This window comes from Fusarium mangiferae (genome assembly GCF_900044065.1).
Source record: "Fusarium mangiferae strain MRC7560 genome assembly, contig: FMAN_scaffold014, whole genome shotgun sequence".
In the NCBI taxonomy this organism is placed as follows: Eukaryota; Fungi; Ascomycota; class Sordariomycetes; order Hypocreales; family Nectriaceae; genus Fusarium; species Fusarium mangiferae.
In genome coordinates, this window is record NW_024573934.1 from 1,162,754 (window position 1) to 1,181,794 (window position 19,041).

Here is a 19,041-nt window from a genome sequence, read left to right on the forward strand (position 1 = left end):
GGTCATTGTAGAGCTTCGATTGGTTGTTTGAGGAGTCCACATGGAGGGTCCTGATAAAGAATTGCAATCTAGATATGGCCTCGAGTCCCGGCTGTTGCCAAGTATTTGCCGTGATGGACAACCGGAATGGAGACAAGATATTAAGCTTTGTCTGGCCCGAAACTGTCATCGTTTCGGACATGTGTCTCGGTGTGCGCCTGACCGAATATCTTGACTATTCGGGGTGCAAAGACCGACCTTTTGTGTGATGCTATCCCATCTATGGTCAAAGTGCCCTTTGACTTTGCTTCCCCAAGATCTTGAGACAAGGGGCTGAGCTCCTCCGCAGATTCCGTCTGGGGCCCCATTCGATTCTCGGTTGCACTAGCTTGGGCCTAGAGCCTCGTTTCCCCCGTCTTATCGAAGTCCCCCACGTGGAGCTATCGCTCTCCCCTCATTGTGATGGACAGCCGCCGCCAATCTGAGCATGGTTCTTGATTCCATACGCGGCAATCACGGCAGATGTTTCGACTCAACCTCATTGACTCACCCCCGAACTGCTCAATCTCGACCAATATGCTATTTATTTATTGACCGAGGTTTACCTTGTGCAATCTTGCGGGGTAGAAGAGGCCAGCGATTACCCCATGCTGACCATAGCATACCATCTCCTTGCTCACAGGGCGTTACAGTAGTGTCAAGCCTCCCCGCATTATTTCAATTTCCTGGGGCAATTGCTTTATCACACAGACTAGTCAAAGTTTAATTACCATCAGCGTAACCTTCCAGTTGGTCAATCTATATAAGCCTGGACCCCGTTCCCAGGTCAACTATTTTTCCAAACTCGTACAACTCCACATCTCAAGGTGGTATATCTCAGTTTCAACTGCTTTTTCTTTCTGCCACAATCCATTATCGATATCCTTCAAAGCCATTGGAGTCTGTCAACATGGCGTCCGACCCAGAGGTTTCTGTAGCGCCTACAGGCGACGTGAAGAAGTCAGCCCTGCCCGCAGATGACCAGCGACCCCCTTCAATTGAATATGTCGAAAACCCCGACCTCGAGCCGACGCCCAAAGTCGCCATTTCCACAATGTTGGCTGTTTTCGTGAGTTTATATTCTCAAAATGTCTCTAAAATGCCGATCTGGGTTGTACTAACAAATTGGCTCTTCCTCGCAGTTCATGGGCCTGACTTACGTCCCCGCCATCGCGACCGGATTCATCATGCCTACTCAGATTCTTCAGCAGATCGGTATGGCTTTGGGAGACACTGAGCACATCGCTTGGATTCCTGGTAGTTGGTCCATTGGCTCTGCCGTTGCCTTCTCTATTGCTGGTGGTTTGAGCGACGTGTTTGGTCGCCGATATGTACTATTGAGCGGTCAGACTATCGTCCTGGTTGGTGGTGTAAGTTACCAGACATGTTTCGAAAATGTAGTATTCCTCTTGTCTAACAGAATTGCTTGCTAGATCATTTGTGCTGTTTCCCAGACCACTCTGCACATCGTTGCTGGAACTACTTTGGTAGGCTTTGGTGCTGGCACCATTATGGTCTCATATCCTGGAATTAGCGAGCTTCTGCCCAACAAGTATAGGTACGTGTCTTCATTCAAATTTGGGTCCGAGGTCACTTCACTAACCTGTTTCTAGAGGTATTGGCTTGGCGTGGACCGAGTTCTGCATCACTATTCCTTGGGGTTCGTTGGCCGGACTCATCGCTACCCATCTATATCTCAAGGCGAGCTGGAGATGGTGCTATTATATCACCATAATCTACGCTGCTATCTGTCTGATCGGAACCTTCATCTGCTACTTCCCCCCATCTCGACCCCAACATGACTTTGAGAGGACCCGCTGGCAGCAAGTCAAGGAGCTCGACTATATTGGACTTCTCCTCTTTGCTACTGGCCTTACCGTATTCCTGATCGGCGTCACCTTCCTCGGTGCTACCCATAGGTCCATGACACTCGTTGCTACAACCATCTCGATCGGTGCCTGCATCTTCATTGCAGCCTTCGTCTACGACTTCACCGTTCCGAAGAAGCCACTTTTCCCCATCAAGATCTTTCGCATGTACCGAGAATTCACTGTGTATCTTGTGGTACTCTTCGTGTCTGGCATGATCTGGCAGGGAGTTGTCACGCTCGGCAACCAGGGCACTCTGTTCATGTTCACTAACGATATTATCGAAATCGGTGTCATCTCGGTTCCCGCGAGTATGTCCGGCATTATTGGAGGTTGGATCATGCCTAGTCTTGTTCACAAGCTCAAGCACATCCGGTATCAGTTTGTTTTCGCCCTTCTGATGCAGACTGCTTTCACCGCATCATACGCCGCCGTGATCCCCAATAACAAGACTGGTTGGACTCTCCTACCCATGTTCGGCCAGTCCTGCTTCACCTGGGTTACAGTGTTGTCCTATGTCTCTTCCGGTCTCTTGGTTCCTCAAGAGGAGCTCGGAGTCTCGGCCGGTCTCATGGGCACATTCCGTAGCGCTGGTGGATCGCTCGGTAACGCCATGTTCAGCACGATTTTGACCTCCATCGTCAACCGCGACCTCGGCAACAACATTGCTGGGGCTGCCATCGGTGCGGGATACTCCCCCAAAGACTTGCCTACCTTAATCCCAGCTGTCATCCAGAATGCGGTTGGCGTACCTTTTGCCATGGCCAAGGTCCCCAACGTAACAGAGCCAGTTCTCCAAGCCACAGCTGCGGCATTCAAAAACACATACGCCAAGGCATTCAGAACCGTGTTTTACTCGACAATCCCATTGGGTGTATTGGCTATCATTGCGGCCTGCTTCATCCGTGATCCAAGTCACTTGCTTAACAACCACGTGGCTGTCCAACAAGAGAAGGAAGTCCTTGGAAAGAAGAAGGATATCGAAATGGAGCCCAAGATCATTGATTAAACGCATTAGCATATAGGTAGTTCAGATTGGTATATCATCCAGCAATACATGTCTACATATTTGAAAATTGTTCTTGCTATAATTATCTCTAAACCTTAAACCCATACTAGTCTCACAAGGCTGCATCCCCCTCGATCAGACGATTTCCGGGGGTTGCACTGATTGCGCAACCGCATTTGACCAGCCCTAAATAAATAAAGTTTGACTTAAACTAGACTACCGTAGGTTAGACCTTATACCATGCCCGTAGCTATTGCAGTTCATATGGTGGTAATAGAGAGCGTTGATGGGTTGGTCGTGGTATACTAGAAGATTCGGTTGATTGCCGACGCACTTGACAGATGCTGAAAGATAACGTGAGTGTCGATGTGATCAATCACCTTCAGATATATTTTACGAAGAATTATTGCTGTTACGAAATGTGACGACACAGTTCAGGATACGTACTTTACGGAGGACCGGTAACTACAGCTTAGATCTCTCCCCCCCGTTCAACTTTGCCTTCTCGGCTGCACTCAGCTCTCGTCTTTCTGGACCGCCTCGACTGCCGTCACCAAGGAAGGTATCCTCGCGATGCTCATATTCAGTATGGAACCTCCACTTCTCTGCTAAGTGACTGGGTAGCTTCTTCTTCCAAGCTGATGTCATACATTCGCCTAAGACTGGGAGAAACTTGAACGCGCTAAGAGAAGTTAGCTAGGTATCGTTGGCAAGGGCTGCTGTCACTTACTGTCCACTTCCGCCTCCGCCAACAAACAGGTTCTTATAATCAGGATGATAGTCCATGATGAAGTCACCAGTAGGTGTATCTGTGTACCAGCAGAGAGCTACCCTAGCAAGGGCACGATCTGCCAGCTCGGGCAGCATCTCGCGCAAGCCGGCTCGGAGGCGTTCCTCAGCATCAGCAGGAACAAAGTTCTTTCGCTCCCGAGAAACAGGAGGCGGAACGGAGATGTTGGACTTGACAGAGTTGTTGTCGCCCTTCGAGGGAGCTCGAGTGTAGCCCCAGCCGTGAACAGCAAACTTGAGCATCTTTGTATCCTCGTGGGGAGGAAAGTTGAACCACCCGGTGGCGTAGTTCATGTAAATGGGAATGTTCTTGTACTTGGTCATCTCATCGTCTGTAAGGCGAAGGAAGCCGAGTGCTTGTGCTGTTGATAGTGTTGAGTTGTAATTAGGGACAATACCGGAAGACCAAGCTCCTGCTGCAAGAATGAAGTGATCGCCCCGAACAGGAGTCCCCTCGAGGGTATTGACTGCTTTGATCGCACCTTGAGCGTCGCTGTCAAAGCCGACAACGGTTCCAGCTCGACCAGCGATGAAGGAGATGCCTAGCTCGAGACACTCATCACGGAGTTGCTTAATGGCTTTATTCGCATCTGCCCAGCCGCCAGACTTGTTCAAGTAACCCTCAAAGTTAGGTTGGGCAAGTTCACCGGTCAAAATTGGAAATCTCTGCTTTGTGTCAGCAGCATCTGCCAATCTGGTATAAGGCAGCTGTCGCTTGTCAAGCTGAGCAATTGTCTTGTCCGTCCAAGACTTTTCAGGTGTACTTCTCGAACCAGCAATGACATAGTCTGTCTGGAAGAAGATACCCTCATACTTAGGGTCCTGAGACCACTTGCGATAAGCTTCATACGCAAGGGAGCAGTAATCGGTGTCGGCATAGTCAAATCGGATAACTCGGGAGATATCCGAGCTGGAACCATCCGGCACCTGAAGAGGTTAGCGGATCGACGTCACTGAGGCTGGGGGTCTTACAGGCGGCATGTGCCTGTCAAGGACAGTGATGTTCTGGTGACCTTCTAGCGCGAGCTGCTTGGCTGTAGTGAGACCAAAAAGGCCTGCGCCAATGATTACGATCTTACTGGTCTGATCCATGATGATGAGATGGAGGCAAGCGATGCTGTTTGGTAGGTTAGATTGAGAGTCTGGCTGAAAACTGACGTCTGATATACTGCACCCAAGTGCCCAGTGGAGACGGATGTCAAGCTGTCTGCGACCCTATCTACAGTGTCGATGTGCCGTGCACGTGAGCGGATCTCCAGCACGAGGTCTAACTTGCGGCCCGTCAATCTATAACTTATATATATATAATAAAAGAAGCATAGTAAATAAAACTAAGATCCTTGCATAATTCCTTGAAGACCTTACTTTCACCCCGACTTCTTCCGTCTTATTTAAGAATGTTTACTATCGCAACCTTGGCGCCCTCCTACTCCTTTAGGATGCAATATTTGCAACCCACCTAGGCATGGAATCTCGAGAAAGCGTGCAAGACGCAGATGCGATTGTAATCATTTGACCAAGGGAGGAGCGTTAGGTAGAGAATGAGAAAGGGACTGAAGTTACTGTATGTCATATATGTCTGGCATGAATTGCGAGAAGATATCGTTCAAATTCACTTCCTCGAGATCCCCAACATCAAACATGAATGGATCAAGTGACTCCTCTCTTTGGCTTGGTGCCGACTGGCTTACCTGTGTCTCAGTCAAAGGGTGGATGTAATGCGTTGAGATGCGAATGATGGCATCTTGCGAACGACTTGAACCTTCTCCGCATAGCGGCGTCATCTGGCTGATCTTGGGATCTACCAGAGCCCAGAACAGAGCTGGATGGAAGACGATAGAGATTCCCTTGCCAGCTGGCGGCTGTGAGCTACTGTCTGCCGTAGAGTCCAAGCTCTGTAGTAATTCGAGCTGAAAACCTGTTAGTGACCCGGTGGAGTAGCTGCTAGGTACGCACCTTTTGCGCAATGTGCGGCCATGTTGATGATAGCCTCTCCAAAAATCCTTTGCACCACTCTAGATCGTCTTTTGCTTTTCCCGCGACCTTCGGATCAATTGCACGTTGGAATAGCCAAGGGATCGTTGCGACTACTGCTACAAGCTGCCCTACTAAAGGGTCGCAGATCTCGAAGCAAAGCTCCTCACATAGGCGTAGCAGTTTGAACACCCATGCTGAATTAAATAGAGCTTGATCGACAGTCTGCTGCAGAAAGGAACGGGCCTGAAGCCCACTTGATCTGTTTCGCATAGCTACAAGGTGAATGAAAGGGTGATGTAGAATAGCTGTGATAGCGTGAGTAACGACTTGCATGAGAAGCCATGGTATCCAGTACTCGCGCTGGTCCTGAAGCTCGGCGGCCTTTCTTTTAGTAAAATGAACGTTTCTTAGTAGATGGCTATGAGGAAGTCTGGTTTCATGTTTGTAAAGCTCTGCACAGATGATGTAGTGCATTGAACCGGGTGACCATGCTGTCTCTGCTTTGCCGATTCTGACCTGATGCATGTATGATGAGAGGTGACCCCACATCTCGATGACGTTGATATAATATGCTGTAACTCCTAGATCCTCGGATGTGTCGTCTGAGAAAAGATCTGGAGGGCACTCGCCATCATTCGTGGGCGGAAGTGACGGTGGCCTGTGAGCGCTGGCTGGATATCTGTGTTCGTCATCGTCGTATATACGGCTACGCTCTTGAGGCATGAATGTTTGCTCTAGAAGAGCAACGGTCCAGTGGCATCTCAGGCTGGCTTCAAGTTCCGGTGATGATTCGTAGAAAGAACTCTGGGATAACTTTCGGAGAGCCTCCAGTCGGGACATGGTTCCGATGCTCATCCACGCTCGGCCTGGTTTACAAGCTGGTTTACCTGAGTCAGTTTACCGCCAATGAGATGCATCTGAAATGTACTTACCTGCGACATCAACTAGGACAAGCAAGCATAAGGCTTGCACAATCTCAAGCTTAGGAATGCCCTGAGAAGCAAGGATGGCGACCTCCTGCTGTGCAGAGCTGCCATACAACTCAACCGCCTTGGATCGATTGTCACTGAAGAAGTCATGCGCGCTATACCGCACAGTGAGCGCCAGGAAGCTGGAGAGAAGAAATTGAGGTGCTGAATTAAGAGTCTCCCTGAGTTCGGCTATGTTGAAAAGTTGCAAAGGCTGGAGGTGTAGTTTCACACGATAGATCTCTATAAGATGATCCAAAACCTCTGACGGTACATCTGGACTGAGAAGTTCAGTAACATCAATATTTGGGCCAGAACGGCGACTTACTTGTTCACATCAAATATTGTGTCTATCGGCAGCGGCGAGGTCATGCCAGGACTTGCGCTGTACTCTGCTTGCAAACTTGTAGATGGAACACTTGCAGAAGTACTTGGAGAGGGCCCGGGGCACGTAGCTGAGGTTGACGATGGTCTAAATAATGAGCCACCACTTATTGAATATGATTGATAGCGAGCTTACTGAAGCAACTTATAAATACCCTTCACTTGTGACTCCAGCATCTGGAACCGTTCCTGTAAGTCATCCCTTTGGGCACTTTTCGTGTGAGCTTCCTCTCAATGACTGGTTTGATCGGCCTTACCTCTTCGTGACTCTACTGCTTTTTCTTGCAGCAGTTCTTACTAGCCCAGGAGATCGGTAAGTACATTGTTGATTTAATCGTCCGCAGAATGAGCATGTTGGCCTTTCACCCGTGCATTTGCTCTTCTTTTTCCTATACGAAAGTCAGCCAGACTGACCCGACATAATATATTTATGACCACGGGTATTTTACCGGCATGGCTCGCAGGCCTGTTTACTCCGGGGCTCCATTTAATGAAATAGGCCGTTCAAAGGCCGGGACGGTTGATCAAACTCATCCGAGTTGTCGTGATAAGCAAATTTGGATATGGAGATGGGGACGGAACCCGGAAGTTGAATGATCATTTAGAGGCACGTGAGCGGAAGCTAATCTATTTTACCCCACCGGACTCATCAGGCCCAAGTATCATGAAGTCATGAGGGCAGGTCGACAATGAATGCTACGTTTTATTATACTCAGACGATTTCTTGTAATAGTTTTCTAGAGAAATGTATTGAACAAAGTTGTCACGCTGTTGAACGACCCAAATTATTGTTAAAGATGACAATACGTACTGCAGAGTCTAGACTCCTTCCAGTAATTCCGCCCATACACCAATGGAGTGACGGTAAAATGGTCACGAACCATTGCAACGTTGTTTCTGCGCATTACATCACTTGAAAGTGGCTTGCATCTGTAGGGCATCAGTGAGGGGTCAAACAAGATACTCTTCTCACGGTATCTTGCATCCAATACCTTATTTCTAACTCTTATCGACATCTACTTGCAGTCATGGCAACTCACGCTACTTACCCCAGTCTGCGGGACAAGACCGTGCTCATTACAGGCGGTGCAGAAGGCATTGGCGCTGCTACAGTGGAGTTGTTCACGCTACAGGGCAGCCAGGTCATCTTCATCGACATTGCCGAGGGCTCAGCGAAAAAGACAATTGACCGTGCTGTATCGCGTGCGAAAGACGCCAACGTGCAAGCCAAAGCACCCATCTTCTACAGTTGCAGTGTTTCAGATTTACCAAGGCTACAAGACACGGTCAAAAGGATCCAAGATAAACATGGCATGGTACATATCTTGGTCAACAATGCCGCGGCTGCTGGAAACAGAGCCAGACTCGAAACAAAAAATGTCAGGCCTGAAGATTGGGAAGTGAACATCAACACCAATCTTCGGCATGTTTTCTTCATGAGCCAAGCTGTTCTTCCGGCTATGAGAGAGGCAAAAAGCGGGAGCATCATCAATCTCGGGTCAATCACCTGGCGCATCCCCGCTCAAGGAACTCCAGGTATGTTGACATTCCTGTCTGGCCATTCAGTCTGCTGACACGATAAAGTCTACGGCGCATGCAAGGCGGGAATCATGGGCCTGACACGTACTCAGAGTAAAGAATATGGCAAGTACAACATTCGCATCAATAGTGTTATGCCTGGTGCCATTGCGACCCAGCGACAAAGGGATGAGGTTCTCACGCCTGAGTACCGCGAAGAGGTTATGCGCGGCCAGAGTTTGCAGCGAGATCTTGAGCCGGAGGAAGTAGCTAAAGTGATTGTGTTCTTGGGCAGTGATGAAGCTAGTGGAGTAACTGGTAGTTCCTATGTTGTTGATGGCGGTTGGTGTAGCGATCCATGAGTAGCGGCTGGACCTGGTCGTGATACTGCAATCGATTGCGCCTATATATGAGAAATAGGACTTATAAAGCTTGATGTGTACAATTTTGAACTAACGTCTGTCACGGAGGCAACGTCTTGTGAGGAAAGTTCCTGATCCAATGTCGGGCCCAAGATCCGAACCCCCTCATCTCAGTGGATCTACATCACTGCCAGCGAGCGGGGAACTTCACGCCACGAACTGCCTCAAGAGCTCAATCAGGCTCTGACCATACCGTTACCACTCAATCCTTCTAAAGACTTCTGTTCAATTATGGAGCCTTGGCACCACACAGCGACACAAATTCTGGACAACATTCACTCTGGTGACCTCACAGTTGAGCACTATGCTTCATCACTACTTGAGCGAATCAAGCAACGAGATGACGATGTCAGAGCTTGGGCATATCTTGACCCAAAAGCTGTTTTGGAACAGGCTAGAGCATTAGACCAGGTACCAAAGGATCGGCGAGGACCACTGCATGGCCTTCCTGTTGGGATCAAGGACATCATATTAACCAAAGGTCAACATGAATCCTACTAGAGACGGAACCAGTCGCTGACAGCTTATCAGATATGCCCACTGAGCATGGCTCAACGGTTTACAAGAATGATCATCCCGTAATCGACGCCGGATCGGTCATGATTCTCCGTCAAGCAGGATGTCTCATCTTCGGTATGTCAAGCTAGCCTTTCTAAACGCCGATTTCTCATCGTTTCTAGGTAAAACTACAACAACCGAGTTTGCTGCATCCTTCACAGGCCCAGCTACTCGCAATGCACACAGTACCTCTCATACCCCAGGCGGCTCTTCAGCCGGTTCAGCCGCCGCAGTAGCAGACTTTCAAATCCCCGTTGCTCTTGGTTCACAAACTGTAGGCTCTATTGTTCGTCCAGCTGCATTCAACGGCATCTACGGTTTCAAGCCTACATGGGGAACCATCACAAGGGAGGGACAGAAGTTCTGTGCTCCAACTGTTGATACAATTGGCTTCTTTTCCCGCAGCGTTTCGGACTTTGAGATCCTAGCTGACGTCTTTGCTTTGCACGATGACGAGGAGAGCACGTTTGAAGATATCAAAGGCTCGAAATTTGCCGTATATCGGACGTCGAAGTGGGATTTGGCTGGAGAGGGCACGATCGCGGCTATGGACAAAGCTGTAGAGCTTCTCAAAGCACATGGCGCCGAAGTCGAAGAGCTTGATCTTGGTCCAGACTTTGACCAAGTCATTGACTGGCACCTGACCCTCGTACGCCTCGAGGGTGCAACGAGTCTGTGGCCAGAGTATTACCAAGACAAAGACAAGCTTGATCCGGTGTTGGCGAAAGGTGTCCAAGAGAAGCGTAAAATTTCACGAAAGGCCCAGCTCGATGCTTATGATGGGCTTGCGGCTCTACGACCTCGGTTCGATAAACTTGCAGAAAATTATGTCGCCGTGCTAGTTCCGAGTGTCTTCGACGAAGCTCCTGAAGGTCTAGGGAATACAGGAAGCCCTGTTTTTGCAGCGACTTGGACGGTAAGTGAACCGATGCGGGATCATGTATTTTGCTAACATGGACAGGCGTTACATACACCAGTGGTCAATATTCCAGGTTTTCGTGGGAAGAGCAACTTACCTGTGGGGGTTTCTCTTGTGTCCGCGAGACTTCGTGATCGTCACCTCCTCAAGGTGAGCGAGGCGGTTGGTAATATCTTCGAGGCAGAGGGTGGGTGGAATAAACAGTCTAGGTCAGGTTAGTCACCTAGCCAGTTGTTGTCACACTGGAGGTTTCTTGCCACGTTAGTCTGGAATATTCTGAATGATTCAGTTCTCATAGAGGTACAAAGAGGGGTGCATGATCGGAAGTCTTGCTGCTTGTCTAATTCTATGTGTCTATTTGAACAGTAAATATCAAGTCGTCCCGTCTATCGCCCATGGTCATCCTCCTCATCGTCAGACCCTATCAAGAACTCCTCTTCCCTCCTCAACTCTTCCATCGGGATATCATCATTCTTCAGTTTCGTGTAAACCTGTCTCTGCCTCCACGTGTTCAGCCTTCTAATTCCGTACACAACTGCAAGCACCAACGCCGACACCACCACGGCCATGATCCCCAGAGACCTCCATAATCTCCAGCCTCGTATACAACAAGGATACCAATACATAAAAACACCAACTGCCCACTCTTTCCAGCCCATCTTCCGCGCATGGTCACGCACAAGACCCTTGCGAATTAAATGCTTGAAGCGAGGACCGTTAGGGCCAGAGTTGAAGCGTTTGAGACCAAAGTGCGGCACCGTTTCTTGTCGTGGGTCAGAGTCGGGGTAACTGATGTCACCCCAGTGACCAGTGAAGTCAAACCACGAAGTGTAGTTCTGAGCGGGTTCGGTCGAAGAAGGTTCAAAGGGTGAGATGATGGGAGTGACGGTAAAAGAATCGGGGTTAAACCGATAGTAGTAGGCTGATTGAGCCGGGTTCCATAGCTTGCCCTCGTCACAGTAGTCGAACATTGCCGCGTTGTGAATTTGGTGGCTGTGGCTTGGTGAGTCAATGTTTGAGAATAGAGCCATACTACATACCCTCTCTGTGGATAGTTGGCGTGCGAGCCGAGAGCACTGTACACGATAGGCTGAAATACTTGTTAGCCAGTGAATTCCGGGGAGATGAATATTGTCCCTACCCTTCCATCAGTGATGTTGACTGTCGAGTCATCCCATTTGAAACCAACACCGTCAATATGTTGACTGTAGTAGATACCAACAGGGGTCCCATTGTGAAATCTGACCATATTGTGCTCCCTGACATCAAAGGTTAGAGGAACCACTGACCATGAGTGGGAGCAGACTTACCAGTCTCCAACATGGTTACCAAAGTGCATTCCCGACGATAAGTTCTCATCTCCCACTAAATGATTGATGGGTTCCATGACTTGGGTGATATTTGGCCCCTCGTTGAATGAGTAAAAGTAAAAGTAGAATGCATCGATGTCAACCTCGCTCTTCTCCACCAAGATCACGGCGCAGGGCACTGAGTTGGCTATCCGGCCAGAATCATCCGGTGCTTCACCTAGAATCCATTGAGGATAAGTGAGAGGATCTTCCTTGGCTGTGAGCGCAACATCTTCGCCACCGTAGCTATTGAGCTCCCCGAGATTCGAGAGGTCAATGGATGAAGGTCCACTAATCGGTTGCTCATTGAGTTTCGGTATCGTGTTGATGATGTGAGCTGATAGATCGCTAGGCATGAAGCGATCTTCTGAATGAAGCCATACTAATGGCGCTGCAATATTCGCTCAGTACTGAAGGCCATGATGGTGATGGATCGATGAGATATTACTCACCATGATTAGCGACATAATCTGGACACCGATCAAGCCCCGAGGCTTCCGAGGCTGCCAAGACGTAACCAGCATCAAGGCAGAGGAGAAGCAGCGTCGTTGGTATCAGCGAATGTATTGACGCGTCCCGAAACATGTCGAAAGGCCTCGTGTCCCTGGGGATCTTGAAATTGTTTGGAAAACAGATCTCACTAACCCAAGTTAAGTTGACGCGCGATAGCGATAGCATATCAATAGCGCTGAGGTAATCAGAGGCCGGGATCCTCGGCTGAAAACAGCAGCGATCTCATTGGTGCTGCCGTAATTCTCCGCTGTTGTCGGCCAATCGATTTGTCGCTGGCGATTGAAGGGCTAGGCAATAACCGGATACGAGATCTTTATTTAACTAGGAAGGTCACTCTGATGAAGTCTGAAGGAATGAAGATCCATAGCTCGACATAAATTATTTGTATTATCTCAGAATATATTGTCTTCTGTACTTTTAGACATCGCTCCCGGTGATTACGTCCATCTCGTTCAGCGGAACAAGCTTAGTCCGGAAGATCAACTTGTGACCAACAAACATGACAATGAACAAGATCAAGCTAATGTACGCTGTGAAAAAGGAGCTGGTATCCCACTCGATAAACACCTGAAATCCACTCGTAATGATAATCAACACGCTGAAGAACAGACCATACCAAGATAAATATGGCTGCAAAGGCGCAACGTAGGGCAATTCGGATCGAGAAATCCCTTGAAGAGCCAGGGCCTTCATGAAACGGATGTGACAGAGCGAAATGATAGCCCATGCGATAAATCCCGCAACAGAGGTAATGCTCAAGAACCAGTTGAACACAACAGTTCCGTCGTTGGATAGATTGAGGAAAGACAAAAAGCCGACAGCGGCGCAAACACCGACGGCATTATAAGGCGTTCCAAATCTGTTGGTCTTCTTCAGAAATGCCGGTGCGTGGCCCGAATCTGCCAGAGAAATGAGAATGCGGCTGCTGGAATACACATCCGAGTTTGCAGCAGTCAATACAGCAGTCAAAAGAACCGCATTGAGGATAGAAGGTAGTACTGGAACACCGGCCAATTGAGCGACAATAACCAGAGGAGATGCCGAAGCGTCTTGTGATTCGCTGAGAAGGTCTTTGTTCGTCGATGGGATATTGAGACCGAGGAAGAAAACTGTCGTGATAAAGATCGAAAAGACGCCCCAAAACGTCCAACGCATCGCAGAAGGGATCGTCTTGCGCGGATCCTTGGTTTCGCCTGCACCGATGGCCACCAATTCTGAGCCCTGATAACTGAAACCAGCGGTGATTAAGACCGACCAGAAGCCGACGAAACGTCCAACATCTCCCTCGACAAGATGCTCACTGAATGCTCCAGGGTCCTTCCAGTACTTGAAGCCGAGATATCCTTGATCTCCAACGCCGGCATTGACACAAATCGAAAAGATGATGAAGCCAATGATTGTGATGACCTTTATGCTCGAAAACCACATTTCGAACTCTCCGAACCAACGAACAGGCATGAAGTTGGCAGCAGTGAAGAGGACCCAAAATACAGCGATCCAGATACCGATGTTCAGTCCTTTCTCCCAGTACTGGATGATCAGTCCCGCGGCTGTTAACTCAAGCGCAAAAGTAATGGTCCAGCTGAACCAATAAATCCAACCCATGGCAAAGCCAAATGTTGGGTCGAGAAAGCGCGAGGCGTATGTTGTAAATGCACCTGCAACGGGGATATATGCTGCCATTTCGCCTAGGGCTGTCATTACTGCGAAGAGAAGGCTTCCGACGAAGATAAAGGCTATGAGGAGGGAGACTGGGCCGGCTGTTGCAAGGGCGTTGCCCGTGCCGATGAAGAGGCCTGTGCCAACTGCGGCGCCGATGGCGATGAATTGGAGGTGGCGGCCATGGAGAGCGCGTTCAAGCTCAGTGTCGTTGGTGCCATGCTCGATGGACTTGGTGGAGGGGGTCGATTCGTTCACCTCGGGGTGAGGGTCCGTCTTGGCTTGAATATCCATGGTCATGTAGTTCGTCATGGTGTGAACGACATGAGTGCAGCTCCCCAGGGACCAGACGGCGAGAGGGCTTCCTTTTCACTCCTCTGGACATCCGATTTCGGGCCATCTGATATAGCAAGTCACGTCCGAATACTCGGGGCAACGTACGAGTGATTGTGCATCTTGTCGATGAAAGGCGAACATGTGGAGTCATGGAGTCACAAAATTCGATATCCATTATATAATAGCTTAGTGAGATGGCTTCACGATTCCCTTCTACCCCAGTTCCAGAACGAACCCCACGAAAGATGTGGATCTTGGGCGTTGAGATTCGAGCACCATGATGTCGCCTCATCGCTGCATCACCCGCCTTGGCGCGACATCTTATCGGTGGCCGATCGATAAATAAACTCTTTACATTCTGGAATCAAAGATTCGATTACAATTTGCGTCTTGACGTAGCCCTTGTTCTGGATTGAGTGAGCTAGTGAGAGGTCATGTCTAGCCAGGGCGGATGTTCAAGTTGGGCGTGGTGGGGCTTGTTGAGATGTCGCTCTAGGGCGGAGGCTACAGATCTGTGCTTGATTGCCGCCTACCATATCAGGAAACCAATTGAGATTGATTGCATAAACTAAAAGAGCCTCGTGGTCTGTCCAGCATTTAAGATTTCAAGCACTGAGATTGTGGGTCTGAGTAGGCATGGCGCTTGACTACCTATCAATCGTTGACATAAATGTGCCATTTCTAAGCAAGCAGCAGAAAATACACATTCTCAGCTCAATCTATGAAGACAATATCTAATGTCAACTACAGTGGATAAAGGAAATACTTATTCTCCAGATCTGTCAAGTCCAACATCGAAACATCCACCTTGACCTTCACAGTCTCGCCATCCACAACCTGTTCAACATATCCTTCACCATGATTACCGAGCGCTTCCTGTCCGGCAATCCACTGTCGTCGCTCCTTGTTTCTCTTCGAGAGGATGAACCGAATTGTTATTAACAGAATTGGCGTCAAGGTGAAACTGGCCACGATCTGAACAATCCAAGCGGGATAGTAACGCGGCCCTCCTGTCTTCCATAGCTGCGGTGAAATAATATTTGAGATTCCATAGAGCACCATGAACATGGCGTTTCGGGTGAGTCGCTTTGTATGGCCGGCACAGCTGGACGATACCCAGCCAACAGAGATGATCCATGTTTGCGCGAAGCAATTCGGGGGGAGAAGAAGGCACGCAAGCATGGGAATAGTGTTGCCCCATGGAATAGTGACCATACCAATACTACTTGCGATACAAGGTACGCACCAGAGTGCAGCCCACCAAGCGCTATGACCAGGGAAGAAGCGTATCAGAAGCGAGGCTGTGATGCATGCAAGAATTGCAAACCCGCCAGAAGCGACCCAGACGAGGGTCGATCCTAATGGAGAAACTCCAAGGTCCAGGAAGAGCAAACTCTGCTGGTAAGGGAGATTGTTTGCCAGCATGAGCGTAAAGCCCGAGAAGGCGAACAGCCAGGAAATAGGATCTTTCAAACACTCGTAGAACTGATGTCTCTTGAAGGTCTTCTGCTCGATCGAGCTGCGGGTAGTTTCATGAATGCGACGAATGGTATGGACCTTCTGTTCAGTGGTCAAGAACCATGCAGTTGCAGGGTTATTGGGATACCAGAACCAGGTGATCACTGATAGAACGAGGGATATGCCTCCAGTGATAATCATGAAGAATTTCCACGGGCTAGTGCTGACTTTGCTATACAGCAAACCGTACGAAACAAGGCCAGTGAACATGGGCGAACCGATACAAGAAGTGTAAAACAGAGGCTGGACCTGGTGGAGTTCCTCAGGCGTAAAGAACATAGACATCGTAATCTCTAGAGCTGGAATGACGGCGGATTCGACGAAGCCGAGGAAGAAGCGAAGAGGGATCAGGGCTCCATAGCTCTTGGCAACACAGTGGAGGAGAATGATGACGGCCCATGTGAAGATAATTCCTGAGATGAACGTGCGCAGCGGTAGCTTTTGGATGAGAAGTTGTCCAGGAATCTGACCAATAATGTAACCTGGAAGGGTTAGCTGTGTTGACCGTAGAGAGTGAGGTGACTAACCGGTGTAGAAGAGGGAGTTCAAGTTGTTGTACTCAGAGTTATTGAGACCGGTATCCTTGAAAAGCCCAAGGAGTGTAGCTTGACCCAGCGTGCTCTTATCGACCTGAACCGGGGCGTTAGTGCCAAACATCTTTAGCGACCTGTCCTCCTTACATAGAGCATAAAGTCAATGGACGTGACAAGCAAAAGGACGTGGATGTAAATCTTGCGCTTGAGCTTCCTCTTCTTCTCGGGAGTAAGTTCCCCAACTTCATGTCCGTGCTTCTCGATAAGATCAAGAGTCTCATCTGCAGCTCGGCCAGAGATAACCGCGCCCTCATTGAGTGAGCTACTGGAGCTTGCGTTAGCGGCCTTGGGGTCGACTTGCTTCTCGTCACTCATGTTTTATCGTTTACACAAAGACGAGTGGCGATAGATAATGAATAGAAATGTGAGAGCCAACGTGAATTATCATCTTGGCGTCCTTCGATGCTCTTAAATATGCATGCAGGATCTGTCGATAATCGGGTGCCGGCAAGATGCCCGGTGACCTACAGGGTCAATATCTTAGGTTTACAGGGGAGATCGGCCAAAGTGGATCTGCAACCATGAGCCATTCTCATTTTAAGACCATGAGTGACTGTTGCTGGGTTTCTAGAACCTGTCTTGCATGAAAGGCGTTCGACTTTCTCACATGAACCTACCCACTACTCGCTTTTCGCCATACGGACTAGCAATCACATAATGAAAGTTGCCACAATATGTCGATTCAAGGGCGTTATTACCCTGCTAGTTGGCTTTCTCGGATAGATCCTGGAGATTCCATCAAACCGCACGGTTGGGTCATGCAAGATATTTGATGTCCCCAAGACTCTAACTCCTCCGAGAAGATGTTCCACGATGATTCCAGTCACTGTGATGGATATGGAGGACCATTCACCCGCATACTCTTAACAGTAAAGAGTGATAAACCCGTCTCTCGTTGGAGTTTAGTGTTGTATCATCTCTTTGCGGAACCACTGACTCGGGTCCGACATGCGGCTCCGTAGTGGGTACAACTCGGGTCGAAGCACATTAGTAAATCATTCATTGAGCCAAGCCCATAGGGCTATTACTCGGTAGCTTAAAGTTAGACAGTTTTCTCTTGCGGATGCGAATTGCGCAATTATTCCTTGCAGTAACGTCTTTGATAAGGGCGCGCAGAAGACTATACGTGAACCCGTTCGGCATGAGTCCGTAATATACACGAGTGCCCACGTGGGCTGATTTCGCAACAAGTAACCATGCAATTATACTATTGTTTCCATGTTACCAAATCCATTTATTTCCGCGCATCACGAGAGATGAAGGAGATGCATCCTGTCAAAGAGTCATTAGCATACCGACATACCATTTACCATCAAGGCTAACTTGCCAGTCCTCTAACGGCACTCTCTCCTCCAACATATTCGCCGCTTGCATAGCCTGGTCAAGGTTTGCTTTGACAGCCAGCTCTTTCAGCCGATCGATGATATACAGCCTCGCAGGTGGAGGACAAACTTCAGATCCTGCAGCGTTTGCAAGTGGCCAGACCACATATCGTGAAGCTGTTCGGAACGGTGTATTCAGCAGCTCTAGCGAGTATGGCACACTAGCTAGCATGTCGTCAATTACATCGCTGGCTTGCAGTGCGGCCTTGATGGGAAGCTGGCTCCAGGTGGCTTTAAAGGGGTCATCTTCGTCGGGTTCATCGAGGATGACTTGATGGGGATTCCGATCGAAGACGCTGTATATCCACTCTTTGACTGTCAATCGCATGAGCCTAGCGGTGTTGTAGACACGAGCTGACTGTTGAGACTGATATCTGTGTATAGTATCTTTGTAAGCGCAGATATCTGTGCCAGGAGCATTCTGTCGGTCTTCCTCGGACGTGACATTGATGATCTCATACGGCAATTCTTTGAAGAATGTATCGATAAACTCGACGGCCTTTTGGTCAAGGTCCATACACTCCCTCACAAATTCCGTCGCCAACATGCCTTTTCTGGTATCAGACAGTTTAGCGAATTGACAGACGAATCCAATCATGCGAGTCCTCGATATGTCGAGTCCCGACTCGCCAGAAAGGGCATAATCGAAGAGTTCCAAGAAATCGTCTGCTATCGGGCTTGATTGCATTATGCAATTTGTCAACACATTGATGGCGGTATGGTGGAACAGTCTGCGCCCGAATTCAGTCTGGAATTGTTGCCTTCCTCGCATCACCAAGAGCCTTAATGAACCTTGCACGTGGAGTTCCCAGTTCCTCGTTGAACCTCGACCTTCGAAGACTAATCCCTCGAAAGTTGAGAGCAACAGCACACGGAGAAGGGTCTTGTCGAGTATGGCTACTTTAGGATCGCTTAGATCTTGGTTTGTCCGAGTCAAGGCTTTGGAGTAGTGGTAACGGGCTGCACGCAGTAGGTCCACTCGGCGATGTTCGAGAGCTAGAGAGGCGAGAGCCGGGGCGTGAATGGCCTGTATTATGTCATCATCGACGGCGAGAGTAACGTGCATGATAAGCGAGTGCTCCAGACAAGCGAGTGCTCCACCAATCTACACGTGAAGACTCAGAAAGAGAAATAAAACACCACAACATATCTGATCAATTAAAATTAATCGCTAGACTATTCCCTATTAACCTCAATTGACTCTTGACAGGTCCTTGCAGTATGCCCGGTCTTTCCGCAAATACTACATCGCCGAGGCTTT

The 19,041-nt window shown here is 48.9% G+C and overlaps 9 protein-coding genes across 9 annotated transcripts; 3 read left to right on the forward strand and 6 right to left on the reverse strand.

The window, feature by feature from the left end:
- Nucleotides 1-928: 928 nt before the first annotated feature.
- FMAN_14792 (uncharacterized protein) lies at nucleotides 929-2,895 on the forward strand (the record flags this gene model as incomplete). Its single annotated transcript, XM_041822908.1, has 4 exons — nucleotides 929-1,087; nucleotides 1,161-1,388; nucleotides 1,452-1,576; nucleotides 1,632-2,895. The coding sequence occupies 4 exons, from the start codon at nucleotides 929-931 to the stop codon at nucleotides 2,893-2,895; spliced, it is 1,776 nt and encodes a 591-aa protein (XP_041688542.1).
- Nucleotides 2,896-3,360: 465 nt separating this feature from the next.
- Nucleotides 3,361-4,776, reverse strand: FMAN_14791 (uncharacterized protein; the record flags this gene model as incomplete). The annotated part of the gene is made up of 3 exons (XM_041822909.1): nucleotides 3,361-3,577; nucleotides 3,626-4,611; nucleotides 4,657-4,776. 3 exons carry the CDS (start codon nucleotides 4,774-4,776, stop codon nucleotides 3,361-3,363), a joined length of 1,323 nt encoding a protein of 440 aa, XP_041688543.1.
- Nucleotides 4,777-5,243: 467 nt separating this feature from the next.
- FMAN_14790 (uncharacterized protein) lies at nucleotides 5,244-7,001 on the reverse strand (the record flags this gene model as incomplete). The annotated part of the gene is made up of 4 exons (XM_041822910.1): nucleotides 5,244-5,594; nucleotides 5,641-6,539; nucleotides 6,594-6,910; nucleotides 6,958-7,001. 4 exons carry the CDS (start codon nucleotides 6,999-7,001, stop codon nucleotides 5,244-5,246), a joined length of 1,611 nt encoding a protein of 536 aa, XP_041688544.1.
- Nucleotides 7,002-8,041: 1,040 nt separating this feature from the next.
- FMAN_14789 (uncharacterized protein) lies at nucleotides 8,042-8,893 on the forward strand (the record flags this gene model as incomplete). The annotated part of the gene is made up of 2 exons (XM_041822912.1): nucleotides 8,042-8,549; nucleotides 8,598-8,893. The coding sequence occupies 2 exons, from the start codon at nucleotides 8,042-8,044 to the stop codon at nucleotides 8,891-8,893; spliced, it is 804 nt and encodes a 267-aa protein (XP_041688545.1).
- Nucleotides 8,894-9,184: 291 nt separating this feature from the next.
- Nucleotides 9,185-10,649, forward strand: FMAN_14788 (uncharacterized protein; the record flags this gene model as incomplete). Its single annotated transcript, XM_041822913.1, has 4 exons — nucleotides 9,185-9,434; nucleotides 9,485-9,586; nucleotides 9,634-10,427; nucleotides 10,473-10,649. 4 exons carry the CDS (start codon nucleotides 9,185-9,187, stop codon nucleotides 10,647-10,649), a joined length of 1,323 nt encoding a protein of 440 aa, XP_041688546.1.
- Nucleotides 10,650-10,816: 167 nt separating this feature from the next.
- Nucleotides 10,817-12,364, reverse strand: FMAN_14787 (uncharacterized protein; the record flags this gene model as incomplete). Its single annotated transcript, XM_041822914.1, has 5 exons — nucleotides 10,817-11,423; nucleotides 11,471-11,520; nucleotides 11,572-11,689; nucleotides 11,741-12,170; nucleotides 12,232-12,364. 5 exons carry the CDS (start codon nucleotides 12,362-12,364, stop codon nucleotides 10,817-10,819), a joined length of 1,338 nt encoding a protein of 445 aa, XP_041688547.1.
- Nucleotides 12,365-12,709: 345 nt separating this feature from the next.
- On the reverse strand, nucleotides 12,710-14,263 carry FMAN_14786 (putative lysine permease; the record flags this gene model as incomplete). Its single annotated transcript, XM_041822915.1, has 1 exon — nucleotides 12,710-14,263. One exon carries the CDS (start codon nucleotides 14,261-14,263, stop codon nucleotides 12,710-12,712), a length of 1,554 nt encoding a protein of 517 aa, XP_041688548.1.
- A 768-nt stretch (nucleotides 14,264-15,031) lies between these two features.
- On the reverse strand, nucleotides 15,032-16,713 carry FMAN_14785 (uncharacterized protein; the record flags this gene model as incomplete). The annotated part of the gene is made up of 3 exons (XM_041822916.1): nucleotides 15,032-16,287; nucleotides 16,333-16,435; nucleotides 16,486-16,713. 3 exons carry the CDS (start codon nucleotides 16,711-16,713, stop codon nucleotides 15,032-15,034), a joined length of 1,587 nt encoding a protein of 528 aa, XP_041688549.1.
- Nucleotides 16,714-17,673: 960 nt separating this feature from the next.
- FMAN_16215 (uncharacterized protein) lies at nucleotides 17,674-18,846 on the reverse strand (the record flags this gene model as incomplete). Its single annotated transcript, XM_041822917.1, has 1 exon — nucleotides 17,674-18,846. One exon carries the CDS (start codon nucleotides 18,844-18,846, stop codon nucleotides 17,674-17,676), a length of 1,173 nt encoding a protein of 390 aa, XP_041688550.1.
- Between the last annotated feature and the right edge of the window lie 195 nt (nucleotides 18,847-19,041).